General features: G+C 44.3%; 1 protein-coding gene across 5 annotated transcripts in view; it reads left to right on the top strand.

Moving 5' to 3' along the window:
- mocs1 (molybdenum cofactor synthesis 1) overlaps positions 1 to 8,633 on the top strand; it is a 132,118-nt gene extending 123,485 nt beyond the window's left edge. For 3 of the 5 annotated variants that reach the window (XM_059982799.1, XM_059982801.1, XM_059982802.1), the window contains exons 9-11: positions 1,647 to 1,767; positions 3,024 to 3,071; positions 4,619 to 8,633. In XM_059982799.1, the coding sequence (XP_059838782.1) occupies positions 1,647 to 1,767; positions 3,024 to 3,071; positions 4,619 to 5,376 (927 nt within the window). In that variant the 3' untranslated portion in view covers positions 5,377 to 8,633. Of the gene's footprint in view, positions 1 to 1,646; positions 1,768 to 3,023; positions 3,087 to 4,618 lie in introns of all 5 variants that reach the window. The other 2 variants (XM_059982800.1, XM_059982803.1) reach the window with 2 other exon arrangements.
- The last annotated feature ends 17,293 nt before the right edge of the window (positions 8,634 to 25,926 follow it).

The raw sequence follows: 25,926 nt of genomic DNA, 5'->3' as shown, positions 1-25,926 counted from the left end.
TTTCTGGCCCATTTTTCCAGTTGGTCCAGATCCCTCTGCAAGCTTCAAAAGCCTTCCTCACTGTCCACAACACCTCCAATCTTAGCGTCATCAGCAAACTTGCTGATCCAATTTACCACATAGTCATCTAGCTCATTGATATAGACAACAATGGTCCCAGCACAGATCCCTGAGGCACACCGCTAGTTACAGGCCTCCAGTCTGAGAAGCAATCATCCACTACCACTGTCTTCTCCCACACAGCCGATTTCCAATCCAGTTTACAACCGCTCCATGGATACCTAGTGTCTGAACCTTCTGAACTAACCTCCCATGTGGGAACTTGTCAAAGGCCTTACTAAAAGTCCATGTAGACAACATCCACTGCCTTTCTTTCATCTACTTTCTTGGTAACCTCCTGGAAAAACTCTACAAGATTTGTTAAACACGATCTACCACGCACAAAGCCATGCTGACTATCCTTAATCAGCCCTTGACTGTCCAAATACTTGTATATCCAATCTCTCAGAACACCTTCCAATAATTTACCTACTACTGATGTCAGGCTCACCGGCCTGTAATTACCTGGTTTACTTCTTGTGTTCCTGTGCATTTGAATTGAATTGCTGTACCAGACTATGATTCAGCTCATCGGGATACTTCAACAGTACAGGTTTATTACTGTTTGTTGAGAAGCCGAACCTCCTGAAGAAAGCATTCAACATCTTTACTTTCTTATGATTGCATCCATGTGCTGGGCGCAGAAAGGTTATCAAATATGTTGATGCCCAGGAATAGAGGTGGTTGTGGAGGCGCCACTAAACCAGGTACATCCCATCCTAAAAATCCTTCTGGTTCACCAGTGGATTCAGAACACACAAGGAAATAGGAATTGGAGTAAACCACTCAGCTGTGCTCAAGCCTGCCCTGCCCATTCAGTATTCACATTATAGAAAGGGTTCTTAAACTTGTTTCTCATGCCACAGACCCCTTTGGCAGTCTGGTGAAGCCTACAAACCCCTTCTCAGAGTAATGTATTTAAATACATAACATAAAATACCTAGGATTGCAGAAGAAACATTATATTGAAATACAGCTATCAAAATATAAACAAAGCAAATTTGTGATATTAGTAATATGTGCTTTATTAATGCATTCAATAACTACCTTAATTTGAAGTAGAGATGAGTAAATGATATTATGGGATATTTGTAACAATTGTGATATGAAAATATCTGATTTCGATTGCTGACAAAGTCACAGCTACTGCTAAAACTGTGGTCTGTTGCCTACTGTCATCATTTGAAGGAAATACTAAACTTTAGTTAGAGGTTAATGAAAATAAAGATGTAAATTCTTCCCTATCCAAGTTCACGGACTCCCAAGGTCTGTGAAGCCAGCTTTAAGAACCTCCGCAATGTAGGAATGATGTATCTGTGTTGAAGAGGAGGTTCACGAAGTTGGAGTGTCCAGTTATGAGTGACAGGTGAGGCTAGATTTGTTTTCCTATGCTTTGAGCTGTTTGGGGGCCTAGTATGCTCCCAGATTCCCTTGCTTTTAACTTCACTCATTTGCTAGCCCCGGGGATTTATGAAGCATCCAACTTTGGGCTCGCTCCTCTGGAATGGCTAGTAGTCACACCATCTCACTTGTGCTTGGATGTGCAGGTCTGCCTCTTCGGAAACACTGAGGTATCCCTGCGGGATGTGCTGCGCTCCGGAGCCACGGAAGCAGAGATGCTCGAGATCGTCGGAGCCGCACTGAGCAGGAAGAAAAAGCAGCACGCAGGTAAGGTTACTGCTGGCGTTTGTGGCGAGGTGGCCTGAGGATGTGGGGCAGATGGAAAGACCGTCGGCAGGGTCAGGAGGGTGGGACTTCTACGAGGGAGGTCCGTGACCACAGGCATGAGGCAGATCTTTTTAGGAAGAGTGCTTTGTATCTGAAGCATCCTGGGTGAAAAGTTTGGTGCAATCTTTAAGGGCAGCTGTGTAACAATTTGAAGGAGGGAGCTTGGTACGGCCATGAGTGTAGAGGGGATGGAGAAAAGCCCTACAAAGGACAGTCAGGAAGGTTGTTTGGAGGTTATGGTTTTCTGAACGAATGAGGAGGCACAAGGGAATTCAGATACACAGTCAAGGGTCCCAGTTCTCCAACGCTTAACATCCACAAGCATGGACTTGTAAAGAATTAACTAATTGAGCACAACACAGGAACAAGCCATGTCACAGGATCCATATCCCTTCAATTTCTGCGAATTCAGGCTATTCAGTCCCTCTTAACTGAAGCACTCCATCTTAGACAACATCCTGGTGAATCTTCTATGCTCCTTCCAGTGCCATTACTGCCTTCCTATAAATTGGTGACCAGATGTGCATGCTGTATTTCATTTGTGGCCTAACCAAGTTGCAGTTCAAGAACAAATACGATTGGAATCACAAGAGACTTCTGATGCTGGAATCTGGAGGATTAAGCAATTTGCTGGAAGAACTTAAGTGAGCCAGGTCCCTTCACACCGCATAGAGCTGATAGGATCCAAGAATTATGTTGCATCTGGAATACACAGAGTCTATTGTATTTAACAAGCAGTCAGTGTTAGGTTGCAACCTTTCACCTGAACTTTAGATTGAGACCCTTCAGCCCATCTCATCTGTGCTGACGAAGTTGCCTAAACTACCCTTTTGCCTGCATTTAGACCACATCCCTCTAAACCTTTCCCATCCTCATACCTGTGAAAATATTACAGATGTACCTGCCTCATGGCAGCTCGTTCATATATGTACTGTACACTGCCTTCAGGTTGCCCCTGTGGGGTCTTTTAAATCTTCCCCCTTCATTTTAAACCTAGTTTCAGCTTTCCCGAGCCCTGGGGGAAAAGACTGTGTGCTTGTTTACGTTATCTGTGCCTCTTGTGATGTTACACATGGTCAAAGGTCCGCCCTCTGTTTCTTGCACTCCGGGGAAACGGAGCTTGTGGGCAGCGAGTTTTCAGATCTAGTGCCGGAAGGTAGTCACTTCAATCCACTGACCCGCTTGATCCATTGCAGGAATGTTGAACTTATCACAGATGAAGAACAGGCCCATGATCCTGATTGGTGGGTGACGCAGCAGTACGTACGATTGGCTTTTTAATTTTCTTTTAACAGTTTGTTTGGCTTTCGCTCTCGTTTCTGCCCATGGGTCCCAGGGTGAGGGGCTCCGCAGGCCCTCCTGTCTCCTCAGTTGATGGTACTGTTATCCGTGGTGACTGAGGAGTGCTGCCCCAGAGCTGTGGACTCTTCACTTGGTGACAGTGAGAGGGTGAAAGGTTTTACGGTCCTCAGATGTTCCATGAGGTGTGGGGAGGTGGCTGCTACCTTGGGAACTTATGGGCATCACCCCTCTGTCCCTTGAGTATAATGTTTGAATCTGCAGGGAGCTCCGGTGTTCTGTGGTTGTATAACCAACCAGCCTTTTGGGATGTGGGAGAAAAGAGGAGCACCGAGAACCCCCAGCGGTTCAGAAGAATGATAATTCCTCCTATCTGCACTACTTCCTCTGGCAGCTCACTCCATATTCCCACGCCCTTCAGTGCAAAAAGCTGTCCCTCAGCTTCCTTTTAAATATTTCCCCTTTCACTTTAAACCCATGGTGTCTGGACTGGCAAAATAACTGGCTTTTCATCTAGGCTCCTCATAAGTTTACAGAACACTATAAACCTACCCCTTGGCCTCCTACACTCCAGGCAGGAAAACAATAATAGTCCCAGCATCTTGTAACTCAGCCCCTCTACTCTTGGTAACATTCTCCTTTATCTATGCTGCACCTTTTCCAACTTAAAGGGCAATCTTCCTGTGTCTAGGCAACCAAAACTGTTATTTTAGTAACATTTGAGTAATTTTGTTAGTATATTGTTTGATTAAGCATTCGTGTTATTTTAAATTAATTCATTATGGGTTATTTGTATAAATGAGAATTGCATACATGATCACTGCCAAGTGATGTGTGTGTCTGTCATTCAAAGTAATCTTGAAGTTAAACCTGAATTTCAGACTCCCGGGTTTTCCTTTGAATGAATTTGATGTTTTGAAGTTATAAAACATAACAAAAACTGTGTACAATACTCCAACTGTAGTCTCAGCATTAACTTCTATAGTTAACATGGCATTCCAACATTTGACCTGACTGAAAAAGGTACATTCAAAGTAAATTAGGGTACAGATAGGTCAGCATATACAACTGAGTTTCATTTTCTTGTGGGCATACTCAATAAACCTATAGAAAAATTACCACGACAGATTCAATGAAAGACCAAGTGTGCAAAATGCCACCTTCACACTGCTGTCTACTGTGTCAGGGAATAATTTATTTGCAGCTCTGGCTCTCTCCAGTCCTCAACATTCTCCAGGGCCCTAGCATTTACTATGAAAGTCCTGCCCTGAAACACCTCACACTTGGCCAAATTGAATTTCATCTGCCATTCCTTGGCCCACTTCCCTCATTTGATCTAGATGTCCATCTTGGCAACTTAGTGGGGTGATGGGTGATTTCCTGGGTGGAGCTGATTGCGGTCCACAGGGCCGGTGTTAGAATTTTGAAGCCGGGTCAGAAGGTCCTTGTGCACCACCGGTCAGAGTTTTACTCTCCTCTCTTTTTCTCCTAGCGGAAAGTGATCCTGCTACTTCTGTGATGACCCAACAGCTGCTGAAGAGCCCACCCACTGCTCCAGAGGGAAGGAGGCTTGGGAACACCTGGCTGTCAGGCAAGGGGGTCCTGCTGCCTCTGGCCAGTAGAGATAGATGGGCACTCAACCAGAGCTTACGGGCCCACAGCACGCAGAGTGGGGGGAGGAACGCCGACACCCCGGCCCAGCAAGAACAGCCAGCGAGCCCTGGCAGCAGCAAGAAGGCCGGCCGAAGTCCCGAGCGGCTGACGCACGTGGATGAGCGGGGCAGGGCAGCCATGGTGGATGTGGGTGGGAAGCCGGACTCTCAGCGGGAGGCGGTGGCCCAGGCCACGGTGCGGTTGGGGGAACAGGCCTTCAACCTCGTGCGGGACAACCAGCTGCGGAAGGGAGACGCCTTGGTCACCGCCCAGCTGGCTGGTATCTGTGCAGCCAAGATGACCAGCCAGCTGGTGCCCCTGTGCCATGCCGTGCCACTGCACAGAATCCAGGTCTCCCTGGAGCTGGACCCAGCCCGGTCGGCCGCTGTCATCACAGCGACCTGTGGGTCCCATGGCAAGACTGGGGTGGAGATGGAGGCCCTGGTGGCAGCTGCCTTGGCTGCCCTCACCCTCTACGACATGTGCAAGGCCGTCACGCATAACATTGTGGTGGAGGAGGTCAAGCTGCTCAGCAAGACAGGTGGACAGGGTGGGAACTTCTACCGTGGGGCCAAGGACTTGACGGTTCCCAACTAAACCTCTGCCATCCCATCCACTCACCTCACCCCCCCCCCACAAAAAAAAACACACACACACACCATGGTGCCATCTGGGCAAACATCTGGATTCAAGGCCCAGTTTCATGGTCTGGAACCTGCTGCCCTTCCCTGTGGTGATGTGAATTCATCCAAGTGTAGAATCTCCCCCTTTAGTCCAAGACAGATTCCCAGTTGCACCCGTCTGATCCGTGCTCTCTGGGATAATTAACAGCCGCTCGTTAAACTGCCAGCCCAAGCCTGATTAGAGGGAACTGGTCAGGATTGAATGCGAGAGCTGTGCTGCTCTGCTGCCGTTCAGTCATCCTTCATGGGATCTTGCTGTGCATTTATCACTGCAGATGCAGCTCAGACTGTGCTGTCACACTATCCACGTTCCTGATGCCCTCATTCTCCTCCACTCTAATGAATTAAGTCCCAGCCCGTCCAGCCTCTCGACAGTTCAATCCCATCTTGATAACTCGATCCCTCTAGTCCTGGCAACATCCTGGATCATTCTGCATTCTTTGACAGTTTACTCACACCCTTCTAGTAGCAAAGTGACCAATACCAAACATGATACACCAATGCTTTTTGCATTATATGTCAGTGATCTGGATGATGGAATTGATGGCTTTGTTGCAAAGTTCGCAGACAACATGAAGATAGCTGGAGGGGCACGTAGTCTGAGGAAGTGGAGAAGCTACAGAAGGACTGATCGATTAGGAGAACGGGTAAAGTAGTAGCAGATGGCATACAATACAGTGTCAGGGAGAGCATGGTCATGCACTTTGGTAGATGAAAGGGTTGACGATTTTCTAAATGGAGACAAAATACAAAATAATGAGGTGCAAAGGGCCTTCGAATCCTGCACAAGGGCTCCCTTAAAGGTTAATATGCAGGTTGAGTCAAAGGTGAGGAAGGTAAATGCAATGGTAGCATTCATTTCAAAAGGACTAGAATAGAAAAGCAAGGATGTAATGTTGAGACTTTATAAAGCACTGCTGCGGCCACACTGAGCATTGGGTGCAGTTTTCAGGCCCTTTTAAAGGATTTGCTGAAACTAGAGAGTTCAAGGAGGCTCACAAAAATGATTCCAGGATTGAATGGCTTGTCATTTGAAGAGCGTCTGATGGCTCTGGACCTGGATCTGGATTCATTTGAACTCAGAAGAATGAGGGGTGAGGGGTGACCTCATCGAAATCTTATCGAATGGTGAAGGGCCTTGATAGAGTGGATGCAGAGAGGATGTTTCCTTTGGTGGGAGAGGACCCCTCAGAATAAGAGGGGTGTCTTTTTAGAACAAAAATGGAGGAATTTCTTTAGCCAGAGTGGTGAAGGAGTGGAATTCTTTGCCACAGGGAGCTGCGCAGGCCGTCTTTGTGTATATTTAAGGCAGTGGTTGATAGATTCTTAATTAGTCAGGGCATGAAGGGATATGGGGAAAAAGGCAGGAGATTGGGGCTGAGTCAACCCTGATGAAATGGCGGAGCAGACTTGATGGGCCAAATGGCCTAGTTCTACTGTTATATCTTATGGTTATATGCATCGTGCGTGCAACTATACCATTACCTCCCAACTCTGTACTCTGCCCTGACTGGTGAAGGCCAATGATTGATAGATGGGAAAGGGCAAGCCTAAAGTTTAGACAGCAGAGGGGGAGGGGGGCACGAGGTAGCAGAAAGGGAATGGCAGAGTCACGGTTGTGTCTCACAGTGTGTAGTTCACTAAGATCGTGCGGACCACATATGTAGATGTCCACATTGGGCATCTCATGATGGAGATAGTGATGGGGGTATAGACAGGGCGATGGGAGGCTGAGATTAGGGAAGAGATGTTCAGGATCCAGGGATAGAGCTTCAGCATTGGTGGTAGATGGCCATTTGATGGCAGACGATGCAGAGATTGTGTAGCCTGAGAATGTGATTGTAGAGAGGAGTGAGCTGCTCTTATTCTGTAATCCCACTACCCTCAAATTGGAATACCTGTATTGCAAATTGCTCTTGTACCCCTAGTCTTCGTCAATTCAACACCGATCCTAGGGCTTTAAATTTTCCATCATCCATTCCAGTGGTTAATTTTCTTTCTTCTGACCTTTTGCACCTTGCTGCAGATTTTTCATCAATACAGCATGGAAACAGAGCCCCTCAGCACACCAAGTCTGTGCCAACCCAACATCCATTCGCACGGAGTTTTTTTTTTATTCTCCCCCATTCTTGTGAACAGTCCATGGATTTTGCTACTATCTAGGGCCAATTTAGGGACAATTCAGCTGCCAACCCAGGAGAGAGTGCACACTCCACATAGCACCCAAGGTCTGGATTACTAGAACTGAGTCAAAGGTCACAAGTAAGACTAACCCAGTCTTTGAAATGCACATCTAGTAAACATTGGTATATGCAAACTCCACATGCAGGGCTTCCCAATCTGGGGTCCATGGCCCCCTCGGTTACTGGTGGGGTACATGGCATAAAAAAGGTCAGGAACTCCTGCCATATACAGTACAATTATACTTTCCTGACGGAGGCCATTGACCCTGTTCAGAATCCCCCGTATGTGAAACATCAGTATTGATTGTGGTTTGGTGCCAAGCATAAAACACAGAACAATACCATAACAAGCAATACAGTAGCCCCAAACACAATAGTGTAATCAACAATCAGCAGAACAGTCTCATGCAAAACTGTCAATGATGAAAAAGTAGTATGAACACGTGAACAGATTAGGTAATTATCAATAGGAGTAGGAACGATCTTTACCGAATGTTGTGCAGGGACAGTTGAGGTATTACACCTGAGCGAGTCTTGTGTTTATCCTGCCTCTCAGAGCATTCACTGTCTTTCCTCCTATAACCTGTTCCCATTAACACCATTCTGATTCACCTACAAGCCATCGTCACAAGAGGTAATTTACAGTAGCTAATTAATCTACCAGTCTGTCTTTAGGGAAGAAAAGACCACCTGGGAATAATCCATGCAACCACTGGAAGGAAGTGCAAACTCCACACAGCATCAGAGATCAGGACCGAACCCAACTTGATGAGACCTGCTGTGCTGCCTCGTCCTCACGAGTTCCATAGCTCCCCTGTAACTGCCTTATGGTTACAAGTCACTTGGGGCATGTACATCAAGTGTGTGGGGTGTGCAAGCAACTTGTGCCCCCTCATTAAAGTTATGGCTGTACACTGGAGACATAGTGAATGTTGGGACTGGATCAAATGTAACAGATTTCCTTTGTACATTAAATTTTCATCAGTGGGTAATTGGAGTGTGTCTGTTTAACTTCTATCTGATCATCTCTGCAAGTATTGGTGTCCATGTGATGTTGGGCCATGGAAGTCCATTCAGGTCTTGGGTCTCCAGAATTAGCAGAGGTGTGAGGAAGGAGTACTTCCTTCTCCCTTCCTCCAGCACCAGGTATGATGGTGCCAAATGTAACTGGAACAAAGTGCTCACTGTACTGTCTCTGAAGTTTGCTTTCCTGCTCCCAGTGTCTGTCTACTGAGTAAATATTTCTTCCTGCAAACTAATTTCCTCCCTAATCTGAGCTAGGACAATTTTATAAAGGTTATTTCACTCTCCAGTCCAACAAAAGCAATCAGAGTTTGTCCAACCTGTTTATATCTATACTCTCCAGTCCAGGAAACATTGATAATCTGTCTGCACCTTCTCCAAAGCCTCCACATCCTTCCTGTAATGTAAGCAAGCAGAACTGCCAACAATACTCCAAAAACCAAAGTTATACACAGCTACAACAGGACTTCTCAGCTTCTATACTCAATGCTTTCATGAAGGTAAACATGACATTCCACCTTTACCACTCTAGAACAGTACATGTCTTTTGACCCCCAGTGTTGTCCCAACCAATATGAACCTCCACAATTAATCTAACCTTTCATACACAGCCCTCTATTTTTCCTTACAACCATATGTCTATCCAAGATGGTCTTCAATGTCCTTGCGGTTATCAGCCTTGGCCACCACCCCTTGGCACTGCATTCCAGGCACCCACCTCCCTGGATATCAGCCATTGCCACCCTAGGATAAAGGTGTTGACTGTCCAATCTATTCATGTTTCTTAATCTCATGTCTCTGAATTTCCCTCTCATCCTGCTTCGCTCTAAAGAGAAAAGCCCTACCTTGCTCAACCTTTCCTCAGGATATATTCTGTAATCTTGGTAATCATTCTGTAATCAACTGCACCCTCTTAAGGTTTCCACAGTGCTCTCAACCTGGGGTCCATGGACCCTTTGTTTAATGATATTATTAGTCCATGGCATAAAGGAGGTCAGGAACCCCTGTTCCACATCCATCCTTTCTATAATGGAGTAACCCTGAACTGCCCAATGCTCGAAGCTAGTTAGACCCAACATTACCTTAAGCACCTTGAACTTAATCCTCTGACTGATGAGTTCTAGAACATGATGCACCTCCTTAACTACCCAATCAGCTTGTGTGCAACTTCGAGAGATTATGAACTTGAGCTACAAGATCCCATTGTTCCTTCACATTGCTGAAAATCCTATCATTAACCTTGCACTTTGCCTTCAAGATCAATCTTCTGAAGTGTATCTCTTCACATTTTTCCAGATTGATTAAAAATACATTTACTATATACTTGTTTGTTCTCCCAAAATTCCATGCTTCCCTGGATTAAGGACCCACATTTCCAACTGTGTCATCTGGCAATCTTTGCCACACAACTCCAACAATGTTTGTGACTTCTGCTCTCATACAGTTCCATCCAAATTGTTGTTATATATTACAAATTACAGAGGTTCCAGCACTGATCCTTGCAGAACACTACAGGGCACTGGCCCCCAATCAGAGAAACACCCCTGCACCTGTGACCAAGCCAATTTCATATCCAACATACCAACTCACCACATGGATCACCACAAGTCTTGATCTTCTGGGCCAGCCTACCATGTGGGACCTTATTGGTCTTATGTACTAAAATCCATGAATACAAATCCATTACTGTAACCCTTGTCAGTTATCTGTGTTCCTTCATCCAAAAAGAAAAACTCAATGACATTACAGATGAGGCCTGGGGTAGATCTTCCGTGATCATCTTGAATGATGGAGCAGGCATGAGGGGCCTGATGACCTATTCCTGTTTTCTTTGAGTTTAGGCTTACCCATTGCTTCATTTAAAGGTGATGTTACTTAGCCGCTCTTCTGTGAGAGATTGGGATAAATTGTTGAGCATTGCTAAACTACGATGGAGTATCAGATGAAAAACAGTTGGAAATGATAAAAGCAGCTACAGATACGGTACTCCGTTGCAGGATCAGGTCGTGTGTGTGTGTAGGAACTTGATGCTTCAGGTCAAAAGCTGCATCAGCAGTTCCTCACACAGATGTTACTCTATTCACCGAGTTCCTCCAACAGATCATTTATTGCTCTAATTCCAGCATCTACGGTCTCCTGTGCCTCCATGTCGAGCATTAATATCATTACCAGGCATGCACTTCCACACCTTAAATACGGGCATTTCCAATCCAGATATACATAGCAAATCAATTGTCATCTGTCATGCATGACCAATTCAGTGTTCTCTGGCTGATATCCTTCATATGCCTCTTGCAAACTAGCATTTAAGCAAAGAGAATGTGACCAAATGTTTAGCTGAACTATTTCCCAAGTTGAACTTTAGAGCTTTGACCGTTTCCAGTTTGTATACAAGATTTCTTGTGTTTTGAGTCATGCATGAGGACATCTTTTTTCCTTTGAGGATGACATTGCTCCTGCCTATTTTAATGTTATTCTAGTTCCAAGCCAAACTCTGCCAGCTGTATTATCCTAGAAAGCTATTGATTCTGATACAAATGCTGTTGCAACAGTTCAATAGAGCAATGCACCACTTCTTTGGAACAGTTGTGTTTAAAAAAAGGCTTTCCCCACCAATCTTCCTCACAATTTCTATATCTCTGGAATGATATTTTAAAACAAGCCATGTGTTAACTGGGTGGAAATTTCCATGTGAATTAAACAGCATATGGCTCCTGACCCAACAGGAAAATCACCACAGCATTTTCCATTCAGTGGGTGTTCCAGCCCGTCTCTGTGGATCTTACTCATCTCAGCAGCTCCTCCAAAATGGACACAAATTTCCTCACAGCGTAAGAGGCCTGTGTGGGAATTCTTCATATTGCACCATCTGCCATCAGCTTCGTGGAGTGAGATTCAGGCCCCAGATGGAGATTAGGCCATGCACACAAGTGTGTGTGCACCAACACAGACGTGCACTTTCAGAATTACATGTGGAGCACAAAAATACTTGTGCAAGACACTTGCACACGCATGCAGATGCTCACACAATAAGGGCATACACACTGACTTGTACGTGTGCACCTTCATCTGGATACTACACAAGTATAGACAGGCACATGCACATAAATGTGTTCATTTATTGAGACACAGTGCAGAATAGGCCCTTACAGGATGTTGAGCTGCCACACCCAGTAATCCCCCGATACAAGCCTAGTCCTATTCGCAGGGCAATTTACAATAACCAATTAACCTTCCAGTCACCTCGATTGTGGGAGGAAACCCACGTGGTCACAGGGGTGGGGGGAACGTACAAACTCCTTAAGGGCAGCAGCGGGAATTGAACCCCAGCTGCTGTGACTAAAGTACTGTGCTAACCATTACACTACCGTGCCGCTCCAATATGCGCGCGCGCACACACAACACATGTACACACTAAGCACCTACAGAACTATCCTGGCTTCACATATGCACACTGGAAGTACCTGAACCAGTCCATGTGGAATGAAAATTGTAACATCTGCTATTGGTGACCGCACCCATGTTATAAAGAGTACGGTGTCTGAAGTACTGGAGAGCAAGCAGGCCCGTGCTACCACATGAGAGCTGGAGATTTCAACCTGTGCAAGTGCAAGAAATTTAAATGAAGTAGTAAGTAATCAGATTCACAAATCCACCTCACCCCAGCTGCTTTTAACTAACCATCTGATTCAATCTTGTGAAGAAATTGCAATTCTAGACACTTAAATTCAAACTACTTTTATTCTTTATCTGGCTTCAGTTTGTGACTTCATCGGATAAGTGTCATGCCAGAGAATGGAGTACAGTATATGGGCTGGCACTCCTACTGTACTGAGGGAATGCTGCCACTGTAGGTGACATACCTGGGATGGGATGCTGTTCTCAGATGAATGTAAAAGATCCCACAGCCCTGCTTTTAAAAGACGCTATGCTTGAGTTTCAGTTCAACAGTTGTTCCTCCGCCAACACCAAGGAGCAAGAAATAGGAACAGTTGAGACCATCTGGTTGGTCAAGTCTACCCTATCATTTATTAAGATCATGGCTGATCTCAACATAGCTCCACCAACCTGCCTTTCACCACAACTCCTATGCCAAAAATCTATCCAACTGTATCTAGTAGCCTCTACTACTATCTTGGGCAGAGAATTTCACAGATGCACTTGTCTCTGGGAAAAGAAGTTTCCACTCATCATCCAAAATTCATTCCGCTGAATCTCAAGGGTATGTCCCCTAGTTCCAGTCTCACTTTGCAAGTGGAAACAACTTTCCTGCCTCGATCTTATCTATCCCTTTCATAATTTTATATGTTTTGACAAGATCCCCTCCCATTCATTTGAATTTCAGTGACCAAAGCCTTACGTAACTCAATCTCATAGGGTTGCCCCCACATTTCTAGAATCAACCTGGTGAACCACTTCTGCACCACTCCAAAAACTGGTACATCTTTCTTCAAGCAAGAAGACCAGAACTGCACATAATATTCTACTTGCTACCCACCAGTCTCTGTGCAGTTGAAGCACAACCTCCCTGCTCTTAAATTCAATCCCTCCAGCAATGGCCAAAATTCCATTTGCCTGCTTGATAACCTGTTGCACCTGTAAACTAAACTTCTGAAATCCATGTACAAGCACTCCCAAGTCCTGCACAGCTGAACACTACAGTCTTTCACGATTTGAATAATAACCTGACCCATTTTTCCTTCCAAAGTGGGTGACCTCATATTTCCCAACACTGTACTCCATCTGCCAGACCCTTGCCCACTCACTTGTCTGCAGAATATTTAACTGCAGACTCAATGTCCTCTGCACAATTTGCACTTCCACTCAATTTAGAGTAATCAGCAAAGTTAGATATTCTACACTCGGTCCCATTTTTCAAATTGTTATATTGTGAACAGTGTGGGATCAGCACCAACCCCTGTGGCATGCCGCTCACCACTGATTGTCTATCAGAGAAAAACCCATTTATCCCAACTCTCTACTTTCTGTTGGCTTACCACACTGGGTTCAGTGTGAACACCTTGGGTCAAGGTGAAGGCACTTGACCCAAAAAGTAGAGATTCCATTTCCCTCCATAGAAGCTACCTGAACTGTTGACTTCCTCTAGCGAACTGCATGTTGCTCCTGGTTCCAGCATCTGTGGTCTTTCGTGTCTCCAGGAACATTATCTGGTCTTGATCTGTGTCTTCACGGTCACATTTCCTCTGTCCTAAAATTTCATTGGCTGTTTCGCAAAGTTCTCAAATCAGGCATCAGTATGACAGTTTCCCTCATTGATGACTCCTTGTACATCTGAAGACTGCAGTCTTCTCAGTTCCCATTGGTGGGCTGTATGTACTGTTTCCATGCTGCATATCTAGCCCAGAAGGGTTGATTGGACAAACTTACAAGGGCAAGTCTAACAGTATGTATACAAAGTAGAGAAACAAAAATAGGGCAGATCAATTCTAAATTTCTTCCCCTCGCCCAAAGGAGTGAATTTTCATTCTCCAGGGATAATTTATAGCAGCTACTTAACCTCCCAACCTGCACATCTTTACGATGTGGGACGAAACCAACACAATCACAGGCAGAGCATGCAAATTTCACACTAACATCAGAGGTCAGAACCAAAGTCCAGTTGCTGCAACAGCACGGCAAGAGACTCCACCAGCTGTGGCATGGCACTGCCTTTCTTCTGAAGTAGGTCATTTGACAAATTCAGTTCATGTCAGCTCGATCAGTTTCAGTTCCCCTCCTCTGAATTCCCTGTAGACTTACAATTTACTCTCCCTTTTAATTATTTTACCATTTACCCTTACTAAGGGGCAATTTACAGCAGCCAATTTGGTGAACCATGTTTCATACAAATATTTCTTGATGGATGTCACTTTTTTGAGACATCACTTTTTGAAGGTGTCCTTGATGCAGGGGAAGCTGGATGATGGAGCTGGCATTTGACGTGGATACGGTTTTTCCATTGAGATTCAAACAAGAGGACACGAGTTGAGAGTTGGGGGCAAAAATTTAAGGATAACACAAGGGGGAATTTCTTTACTCAGAGTGATAGCTGTGTGGAAGGAGCTTCCAGTAGAAGTTGTAGAGGCAGGTCATTTAAAGTAAAATTAATTGTAAAAGTAAAAGTAATTGTCATTTAAAGTAAAATTGGATAGGTATATGGATAGGATAGGAAAGGAATGGAGGGTTATGGACTGAGTGCAGGTCAGTGGGATTAGGTGAGAGTAAGCATTCAGCACGGAGTAGAAGGGCCAAGGTGGCCTGTTTCTATGCTGTAATTGTTATATGGTTGTCTATGGCAGGGTTTACAACTTCCTGCAGCAAGAGTGGGCTAAGCACTCCCATATTAATTGTCAGTGAGGGTGAGATGTTCTTTCCAATCTGCATAGACTGTGGTCACTCGCTGAGGAAGTCAAGGATCCAGTTGTAAGGGGAGGTACAGATGCCCTGGTTTTGGAGCTTATTGACTAGAATTAGGGAAAGGGTCCTAGCAAATTCAAGTGCAGGAATCACAAAGACTTGGGCAACTCAAACAAAACAAAAGATTTGTTACAGAAATTAACCAGCAAAACTAACAAGAGATCAGGCAAACTACACTGAATCTTGAAGAACTGAAATAAGTCATAATACACAGAAGAACTCGGTCTGAGTTTCACTAGACAAGAATCCACAATGACCGAGCAAAGAGGGGTTGGCATGTCCCCCTGAGATACACCGTGGAGAATAGTCCTGAATCCCTATGTACAGTCAGACAATGTAGGTGTCCAGATGAAGCAATAATCCAAAGACAACTACAACATGGGTCATTGAAGATACTGTGCTAATTAAATTGTCCCAAATTGAATAAAATGATAAATACAGAGAGATTAACAATCTCCATGATATCAAATGAGACATTTGCAACACAAAGCGAAAACCCAGAGTTGGTCCGAAGACCAACAACTAGAAGGTAAACAATCCAAGGAAAACTGCATACCTAACAAGGTGACACTGATAAAGTACACTGATAAAACCCTTATCATTTAGAAGCAACCCCTGGTTGTGACAGTATGATTGTGTTGAACACTGAGCTGTAATCAGTAGACTGCAGTCTGATGTAGGCATTACTACTGTCTAGGAGATGCAAGACAGAGTGGAGAGCCAGTGAAATTGCATCTGCTGTGACTTCTTGTGGTAATCGGCAAATTGCAGTTGGACTAGGCCCTTGGGTAGGAATTGCAGTTGCTGGGTTTTTTTTGAATTGAATTGTTTTTTCACCCTTAAAATAGCCTTCCATAGACCATACCTGGACTTGTTTATTTCTGCATCAGCAGTCTTGAATGCCACAGATCTAGCCTACGGCTGACGATAAATCTCCTTGTTCATCCATGGCTTTTAGTTTGGCTATGTCTGGTATGTTCTCAAGGACACGCATACTCATCTACACAGGTTTTGATGAAGTCGGTGACAACTGTAGCATACTCATACAGACTCAGAAATGAATCCCTGAATATTGTCCAGGCCACTGACTCAAAGCAGTCTTGTGTGCACTCCTCCACTTCCCTTGACCATGCCTCTTGGTCATCACCACTGCTGCTGTCTTTAGTCTCTGCCTATACACTGAGAGGATGGTGTAAAATTCCTCTGGCCAATAAAATGGATGACATTTAACCGCTAGGTCAGGTGAACAGGGTTGAGACAGAACTGCCACATTTGTGCACCACAATAAGCCAATTATAAAGCAAACTCCACCTCCTCTGTTTAAAAGATTCAGGTGTCCTGTCTTTGCAGATAAAATTGTGAAATCATCAAGCTACAGCACTGATGTTCCTCTGGTACACCAATTGTGCTCTCAGATTTTCAGTTTTAATTTCCAGAGCCTGTAATTCACTAGCAGGATAGTCGGGAGAGGGGGTCTGACAGCTCTGCGTTTCACTCATACTAGCATATTGGCGCACTGTCCTCACTTCCATTTTCTTCTTCAAAAGGGAACTGCAATCGCGAACTGAGCCTACCATCTGAAATTTGTCAATTGAGAACATACAGACTCCATCCAAGGCCAGGACCAAACTCAGGGCTCTAGTATGAAGGGGCAGTGGCTCCACTAGTTGTAGGCCCATATCCAACATCCTCTTAAGTACATCTTTTATTTACACCCATTGTAAATGTGTTCTGCTTTTCACCCAGTTGCTGGGTTTCTTTGACATTTCCTGTTTGATTTATTAATAACGATTTATTTATTTTCCTTTTATTTTCAAATTTTACAAATATTTGGTTTGAGTCAAAGACAGATTTACAGACTGGTACCAGAATCTACAGCTGAATTTATCAGGGACCTGGGACTGATCTCTGGTAAGAAATTAGGGTATGCAAGGTTATCTGTAGGACAGGATACAGAGAAGGATATGATAGCACCAGAAAGAGTGAAGAAGAGATTCACCAGAATGTTGTCTGAAGGAGAGGTCTTTAGTTATAAGGTGATGTAATTGGCAGGGGCTGACCTCACTGGAACATGGGAAGCTGTGGAGTGACCTTACAGAGGTTTACAAAATTATATAAAATTATGAACTTAGACAAGGCAGAGATAGTCACAAGCACAAGATATTCTGCTGATGCTGGAAATCCAGAGCAACACAAAATGCTGGAAGAACTCAATAGATCAGGCAACGTCTACAGAGAGGAAAAAACAGTCAATGCTACGAGTCTCTTCATCAAGATTGGAAAGGCGGGGGGGAGGGGGTGACCCTTTTTCCCCATCCTTTCCACTGTCCACCACAAAAGGCCAGTGGCCGTCCATATTAATTCTACATCTTATTCCCATTCAATCCAAGACCTCCTCTATTGCAATGATGAGACTGGAGGAGCAACACCCCATGTTCAATCTGGGTATGATTTCTCTAATTTCTATTAATTTCTTCTGGCTCCCCTCTTACCCTTTCTCTTCTCCTCAACAGACCATTACCTCCCTCTGGTGCCCCTCCTTCACATTTTCCATGTATCACCTCCCAGCTTTTCACTTCACCTTCCACCCCCCATGTACTCATCTTCTCCATCACCTGCTGTGGTGAACTACATATACCTGTTTGGACACGACCCTCTGCTGACTGCTCCTGTGGCTTCTCCCACAGACCCCTGCATAAAGGCAATTGGGGCACTGCTCCTCCCTCAGTCTTCGACGTGGTCGTGCTCCCTTTTTGCTGTTAATAAAAGCCTATCGTTCACTTCCAGTCTTCTAGAGTTATTGATGGTGCATCACCTGCCATCTCCTCCTCCCACACCTTTTCCTTCTGGTTTCATCCCGCTTTCTCTCCAGTCCTGATGAAGGCTCACAGCCCAAAGTGTCAAGAGTTTATTCTTCTCCACAGATGTTGCACAACTTACTGAGTTCCTGCAGAATTCTGTGTGTGTTGCTCTGTAGGGATAGTCACAATCTTTTCCCTCCCCCCAGGGTAGATATTAGAGAAGAGAGCTTTTTAGTGAGTAACATTGTATGTAAATAAGTGAGCTGCCACAGGCAATGTTAAATGGGTGCAATAACATTTAAAAGACCTATTGTCCTGAGAGTTTATTGATATAATTAATCTAACATTGCTACTGGATAGTACATTTGGTCCTGCTAACTGGGCATTAACCTGTGGAGCAAGAACCAGGGAAGGTCAAGGTCATAACTTGTCCATTATTCCAGTTCCAGTGAAAGTCTGAAGCTGCCTGATCTGGAGTGTTATGATCCTGTGTGCTTTGCCTTTTTTAAGATAATGTCATGTAATCCAGCACACACCGAACAAGTGAACAGTATGTATCCACACCCAGTGCAACTGCAGAGCCTCCAGATGTAAATGATCTGAAGTGTGGCTTGGTGCCTGCTGGAGACCAATTCATGTGCTGGCACTTTGTGAGTTGATGTTTTCCAGCATTCCCAAGAATGTTCTCCGGGAAGTCTTTGGATTAAGCTCTGCTTGCGTCACTTCCAATGAATTCCACATCTTCCTTATCGGCAACACTGCACTAAAGTTTTGCTTTAAAAGGAGAGCTGTTAATCTCAAAAGCATGTTGCACTTTGATGGGTAGATCTCTGATTAATTATGCTATTCCTTGTTCCTACGACATGTGGGATTACATTCAAACATCAGTACTTTTTCCCCTCCGTACTGATTTAGCTGATGGACTGCTCCACACTAATTCTCAAACTCTGGCCAGAGAATGGTCAAACATTGCTGAGTTGGTCTGAAATAAACTCTTTCACAAGACAACATGGAGCTGTACGGGCTCTCTGGCCCATGATGTAGTGCTGATCTTCCAACCTCTTCTGAAATCAATCTAACACTTCCCTTCCCCCATAGCACTCTTTTTCTATCATCCATGTGCTTATTTAAGAATCTCTTAGATTTCCCTATTGTATCAGCCTCTACCACCACTACTGTCAGCATGTCCATGCCCCCCCAACTTGCTGAGTAAAAGACCAACCTGTCACCCTCCCACCCCAGCATACTTTTATCCAGTCACCTCAAAATTATACAACCGTAAGACCCTTCAAGTCTGCTTTGCAATTCTATCACGGCCAGTTTATAATCCCTTTCTCCTGCCTTCTCCACATAACCTTTGACACCCTTACTAACCAAGAACCCATCAACCACTGTTTTAAGTGTACCCAATGACTTGGCCTTCACAGCCGTCTGTGGCAATGGATTCCAATGATTCGTCACACTCAGGCTAAAGAAATTCCTCCTTGTTACTGTTCTAAGGGACTGTCCTTCTATTCAGAGGCTGAGCCCTTTAGTTCTCGACTCCCCCACTATAGGAAACATCCTTTCCACATCCGCTCTATCTAGGCTCTTCAATATTTGATTGATTGCAATGAGATACCCCACCCTCCTCACAATCTTTAAATTCCATGTGTAACACGCTGTGAGGTTTCACTGCTAACATAACAGCCTCTTTGTAATGTTCCACTGTTAAGGCTAATGTAATGGCCTCTCTGTAATGTTCCACTGCTAAGGCAATGGTTTCTCTATAGCAGCAATGTCTGGGTTATGACTAGAGATTAGAGGGCATGTTAGCCACTGAGCAGGACATTGTTCTTTCTTGTGTCTGGGAGCTGGGAGTTTGTGGTCTTTTGCTGGGGAGAGATGAGGAGAGAAGACGTGAATGGAGAGAGTTGGTAGACCGCCAGGCGGAGCGAACTTGGAGCGAGGGTCCGAACATCAGTGACAATCAGAGGAGGTTGATGGTGGACGAACAGCCTTATCGGTGAGCACTTTAAAGTGTTTCATGAGAATGGGCCCTTTTTTGTTTCTTTACTAACCAGATAGTCAAATTAAGAATTATAAAGCTCAATCATTTAATCGCATATTGTGTACTGTTTGTTATTTCTTGGTACTGACTTGTAACGGGGACACATTGTGCAGCATCCACCCAAACAAAATTTCTTAGATTAAGCCACTAGCCTAACCAAGAGTTACACATGAGTGCAGACCCAGTGTCACAAAATACATTAACCCTTTCATTCCAGAGATAATGCTTATAAACCTCCTCTGGATCCTCTCCCATACCAGCACATCCTTTCTTAGATAAGGGGCCCAAAGCTGCTCACAATACTGTAAGTGCAGTCTAATCAATACCTTATAAATCCTCAGCATTACATTGGATAAGGGAATTATCTAGTATTAGCCTTTTTTGCCCCAGGAAAACATCACTGGCTGTCCAGTTTATCAATGTATATATATTAGCTTACACACCTCTTTCAAATTACCTCTGATCCCCCTTTGCATCAAAGAGAAGAGCCATAGTTCACTCAACCTTTCCTCATAAGACATGCCCCAGGACACAGAGTCAGGACCCCTCCAAGGGAGCAGGACATAGGGCCAGGACTCATACACAGAGAGACAGTTGCCAACACAAGGTAGCAGCAAACAGTCAGAACTACCTAGCAAAAACATGGACACAGAGACAGTTCCTTACCTAGGCACATCAAGGCTCCAGCAGCAGAAGTCACCAGCACGGTTACAGGCCAAGACTTCAGAAGGAAGGGGAAGGGAACAGTCCAGCACATGAAGCTTAACCCAGGAGCTACTTATGTAGCCAGCCCAAAATGAGAATCAGGTGCCTCAATTAGAGCACCCAACAGAACAAGGGAAAACCAGAAAACCTGGAATAAGGAATAATGGACTAGATTGTGAACCGGAATAAGGATTTCATGGACCGGACCATGACATCAACATTGAAGGATCTATGGATCTGTCCCTCCACACTAAGAATCCTGCCATTAACCCTGTATTCTGCCTTTAAGTTTGACTTTCCAAAGTGAATCACTTCACACTTTCTCCACTTGGACTTCAACTGCCACTTCTTCGCCTAGCTCTGCATCCTCTCAATACACTGTTGTAACCTATGACAATCTTCTGCACTTTCTACAACACCGCCAACCTTTGAGTCATCTGCAAACTTACAACCCCACCCTTCCTCCGTGGTTAAAGGAGATTCTTGCTCTGATTCCCTCAGATGTACTCAAATGGTTCAATTTAATATTAGAGAATGTATTTAGTAAACACGAAATTCTTCCTCTTCACAGACATCCATGAAACAAGAAACCCTATCGAATGAATGATAGAAACATCGAAACGCCAAAGACTCCTTCCCCTCCAACACACAAGCAGCAGCAAAAGCATTGACCCTCCCCCTCCCTCCACCCTCCCACCATGCAAGCAATAGCAAACCCCACCCCCAAGAGACCTTGATCTAGATCCCATCAAAAACTACAGTTCATAACCCAGCAGGCAGGATCTCTGTCACCAATGAGCAAGAGAGATATTGCTCTCCTGCAGCGAGAGTGGGAGACTGCTATTTTCTTGTATTCACAATACAGGAACAGTTTATACAGTCAAATTCAAGTGTATTGTCGTAGGTAAACACACACGATGTAAATGGCATCTAAATGAGCTTTTAGCAGTAGCATGGTGTGTTACAAACATAGCTTATCATAAGCTTAAATTATACTTACACAGCAAAATATACATAACAAAACTCGTGCAAGTATGAAAGTAAGAAAGTAACAGTCTGATGCAGTGTTAAGATTTTTCAGGTCAGTTCAAGAACCTGATGGCAGTGGGAAAGAAGGTATTGTTGAACCTTGAGGTTTGTGTCCTTGACTTCCTTTACCTCCTGCCTGATGGCAGCATCAAGAAGAGGACATGGCCCAGAGGTCCCCCACACACATTAGGGTTAGGGTTAACCCTGACTCTAATGCGTCTCTGATGAAAGGATGCCAACTTCTTGAGGCATCTGCCCTTGTACATGTCCTCAATGGTGAGGAGTGATAAAATTCATGCTTCACATTATCAGTTCATCTCAGTCAATTGATATTTCCTATTCTTCACTGCCTTCACCTTCACTGCCTTTCTTGTTTCAGGAAATAGTCCGGCAATAGTTATTTTCTTTCTTGTTCAGAGGATGACTTCATCCTGAGAATCTGCTAGGAGAAGGTTCTGGTATGGAATCTTACAAATTGCTATACTCTAGGAAGTGGGAGTTTGCAACTTGCTGTCTCTCCATCCTTGGAGTGGACCTTAAACTGGCAAGAGCTGAAGCTCAAAGGCAACTCTATCCTACAGTTAGATGTTCTTGCTTCAGCTCTCTTTCCTCTCCAGCCAGGGGTGGTTATCCAGGCAGCCAATGGGTGCATTACTGAGTTGGGAGTCAAAACATCAGGTTGTATTCGCTTGAACTGAAATATTTCACTTACTTCTAACTACTTGCAAAGTTCAAGGGTGTTAAATATGGGAACTGGAAGATTTGCTAGTCAGAAAAAAAACATACGTTGGAGTTAGAAAATCAAATCAAGGTGTTTCAACAATTGAGAGGGTGAATCATTGCTCAACCACCCAGGAAATAAAAGATAGCAGGAACTTTCTCTGTCCAGAGGAGATCAGAAAAGTAGCTCCTTCCTTGAGGGCTATGGACAAGTAAGCCAAGTTTGAGAGTTAACTGTATGGAATAATGGCCTGTGTGGGGTGTCCTGTGATCTGTGGTTTAATTGAAAAGGCTCTGTTCTGTGGAGAATTTTACACTAACGCTCAACAGAAGTCCTTTTACTTAAACCTCAGTCAGAGTTATACAGTGCAGAATCAGATACTTTGACCAATGAAATCCAGGCCGACCTTTTCACCCATCGAAACCAATTCCACTCGCTCACGTTATGATGTTATCCTTCTACGCCTTACTTATTTAAGTGGCTGTCTGAATGCCTCTTACAAGTTGTAATTATATTTAATTCCACCACCTCCTCTGGCAGCGCATTCCAGGAATCAACCATTCTAAGTGTAACAAACTTACTGGTCAGTTACCTTGTAAAAATCTTGAAAGATATGCCCTCTTATTTTCGATGTCTCTACCATGGGAAAAAGATTTTGTCTTTCTCCCCTGTATCTGTATAGGCTAAACATGCCTAAGACGAGCGGGTAGTTGAGAGTGAGTTTTCTTTTATAATCAGAGTGGTCGCTGCCAGGAATGTGCTGCCGGGGTGGTAGTGGAGGCAAATATGACAGAGGCATTTAAGGGGCTCCTAAGTACATGAATATGCAGAGAATGGAGGCAAATGAACATCACATAGGCAGAAAGGATCAGTTTAATTTCAGCAAGACATCACAGGCCAAGTGGCCTGTTCTTGTGCTAAACTGCTCTATGTCTCTTATAAATTTATATATCTCTAACAGGTCACTCCTCAACCTTCTTCATTATAAGCAACTCAAGCCCAGCCAATCCAATCTCTCTCCATAGCTAAAGTCTTCTAATCTGCAACATCCTGGTCAATCTCCTCTGCATTTTCTCCAACACAACCGCATCTTTCCTATAACGTGTTCAACTACATCCAATATTCCGAATGTGGCCTAACCAGTGTTTTGTAACACTGAAGTATGATGTCCCAATTCAAAAATTCCATGCCCCAACCTCTGGAAGCAAGTATGCCACTTGCTTCATCACCTTGTCAGCCTGTGTTACCACTTTCATGGAACTGTGGACTTGGATCATAATGTCTCACTGCCCGTCAACATAGCTCAGTGCCCTATAGTACACAGTATGTCCCACCACTATTTAAACTCGCAAAATGCTCTCATACTTTGGAAAAATCTACAGATGCTGGAAATACAAAGATGACATTTCATCTGCCACTACTCTGTCCAACTTTCCATCTGATCCATATCCTTCTGTAAATTGACTCCAGAGTGAAGGCGAGTTAATGGGATTATGGGGAGAGTAGAATGGGATTAGTAAAGGATTAGTATATGTGGGTGATAGGTAGTTGGATCAGAATTGAGCCAAAGGACCTGTTTCTGCACCAAATCTCCTTGATAAATACTCACACCCACTGACTCCGGAGGCTTTCGCAAAAAGCTTCTAAGGTTAACAGATTCAAATTACACATTGCAAATGTTCATCATGGAAAATCTGATGCAGAAGATAAACTTCACTTGTTGGTCAGCAGTTCAGACAGAACTACTAAACAGAGCATTGGAAGCAATTGTGACACCATTTGCGGTAGAGATTGGGAAATTTGTTTCAGAAGATGGAAAGAGTAGCTCTTTAAAATTAGAGATCCTAAAGCAACCAAGTGGTTGAGTAGACCACTCCAGAGAGCAGCTCAGCAGTCAACACATTGCTGTGGGTTTGAGGTCACTTGTAAGCCAGAGCATTCAAGAACATCAGAAACAAGAGACGAGAGCTGCTGGATATCTGGAGCAGTACACCAAACGCTGGAGGAACTCAACAGATCAAGTAATATCTATGGAGGCAAATGGATGACTGATGTTTCAGGTCAGGGCTCTTCATCTGAACTCACATTAGCTGGGCGTAAGGTCCCACTTCAGTGCTGTATGATTTAGAATCGAGGAATGCATGCTTCCACACTAATTTGGTGAGTTCTGAGCTGAGGGCAATACTGGAACTGCAGGCTCTGCCACTGAGGGCGGGGTCACATGACCTTTGGGTGGTGACTGGGTGGGTAGACTGAGAGATGGTGTGCTCCCCTTTAAGCAGGACTACATAGGGTCATCTAGACATCATCCTTCTAAGCCTTGCCTATTTATCATAAAGAGAGCACAGCAGTTAGCGCCACACTATTACAGACAAGGTATTTTGGAATTCAATTTTGGTACCATTCTGTGAAGAGTCTCTGTACGTCCTCCTGTAGAATGCATGGATTTTCCCCAGGTGCTTCAGTTTCCTCCCACAGACCAACAAAGTACCAGGTAGGCTAATTGGTCATTGTATATTGTCCCACGATTCGGATAGGGTTAATCGGGATAGTGGTGTTATTGGGGCAATGTGTCTTAAAGGGCCTAATCCAAGCTGTCTCAGTAAATAAATAAATCCTATGGGTTGCTGATATTTAGTTCAGCAAAAACAATAACCTCTCAGAAATACTTCTGCAAGAATTGTTTGGGACAATTGAGCAATTTCCAGGAAACCCTGATTGCTTGTAACTGAATGTAACCAAATTCTCATCCTCTCTGAGTAGAGACACGCAATAGCAGAAATGACCAATTTTATCCATTGGGCCATTCCCAAAGTTTGGGCATATTATTCCAACTTTCCAGCAGTAGCTTTCTCTAGCACCCTGTACTTTACAAGATGTACCACTGGGGTTTTAACATCCTTAATTCAGATTCAGTTTATTGTCATTTAGAAACCACAAATGCAATGCAGTTAAAAAATGAGACAGCGTTCCCCCAGAATGATATCACAAAAGCATATGACAAAACAGACTACACCAGAAAATCCACGTAACATTTGGCAATTCCCAATCCAGAGTCCGGAGAGGCTGCTGCATATTAATATTATGCTACCATCTTGGCGCGTTCCCCGGAAAGGAGCTCCAAAGCCACCAAACAAAACAAGACCAAAAACTAAAACTACAAGACCTGCACAAAACCACATAGTTACAACATATAGTTACAACAGTGCAAACAATAGCATAATTGATAAAAAAAAACAGACCATGGGCACAGTAAAAATCATCCAAAGATGTTAAAAGACTATAAGTTCGAAAGAAACCACCACACTTTCCACAAGTCCTCAGGGTCCCGACAGACTCACCATCCCACGCAGGCAGCAGAAGGGAATACCCCCACTATGGACTTCCACGGCACTGCCCAACTCAGCCTCACAGACGCAGCACACAATGAAAGCTCTGTCAAACCCAGCCTCGCAGACACAGCACACAGTGAAAGCGACCTGACCACAGTGGACTCCGAGTCTGTCGAACTGCCGAGCCTCCGACCATCCCCTCT

Source organism: Hypanus sabinus, chromosome 10 (assembly GCF_030144855.1).
Source record: "Hypanus sabinus isolate sHypSab1 chromosome 10, sHypSab1.hap1, whole genome shotgun sequence".
Classification (NCBI taxonomy): Eukaryota; Metazoa; Chordata; class Chondrichthyes; order Myliobatiformes; family Dasyatidae; genus Hypanus; species Hypanus sabinus.
Note: the sequence above shows the minus strand (reverse complement) of the source record. Positions and strands in the feature narration are given on the sequence as shown.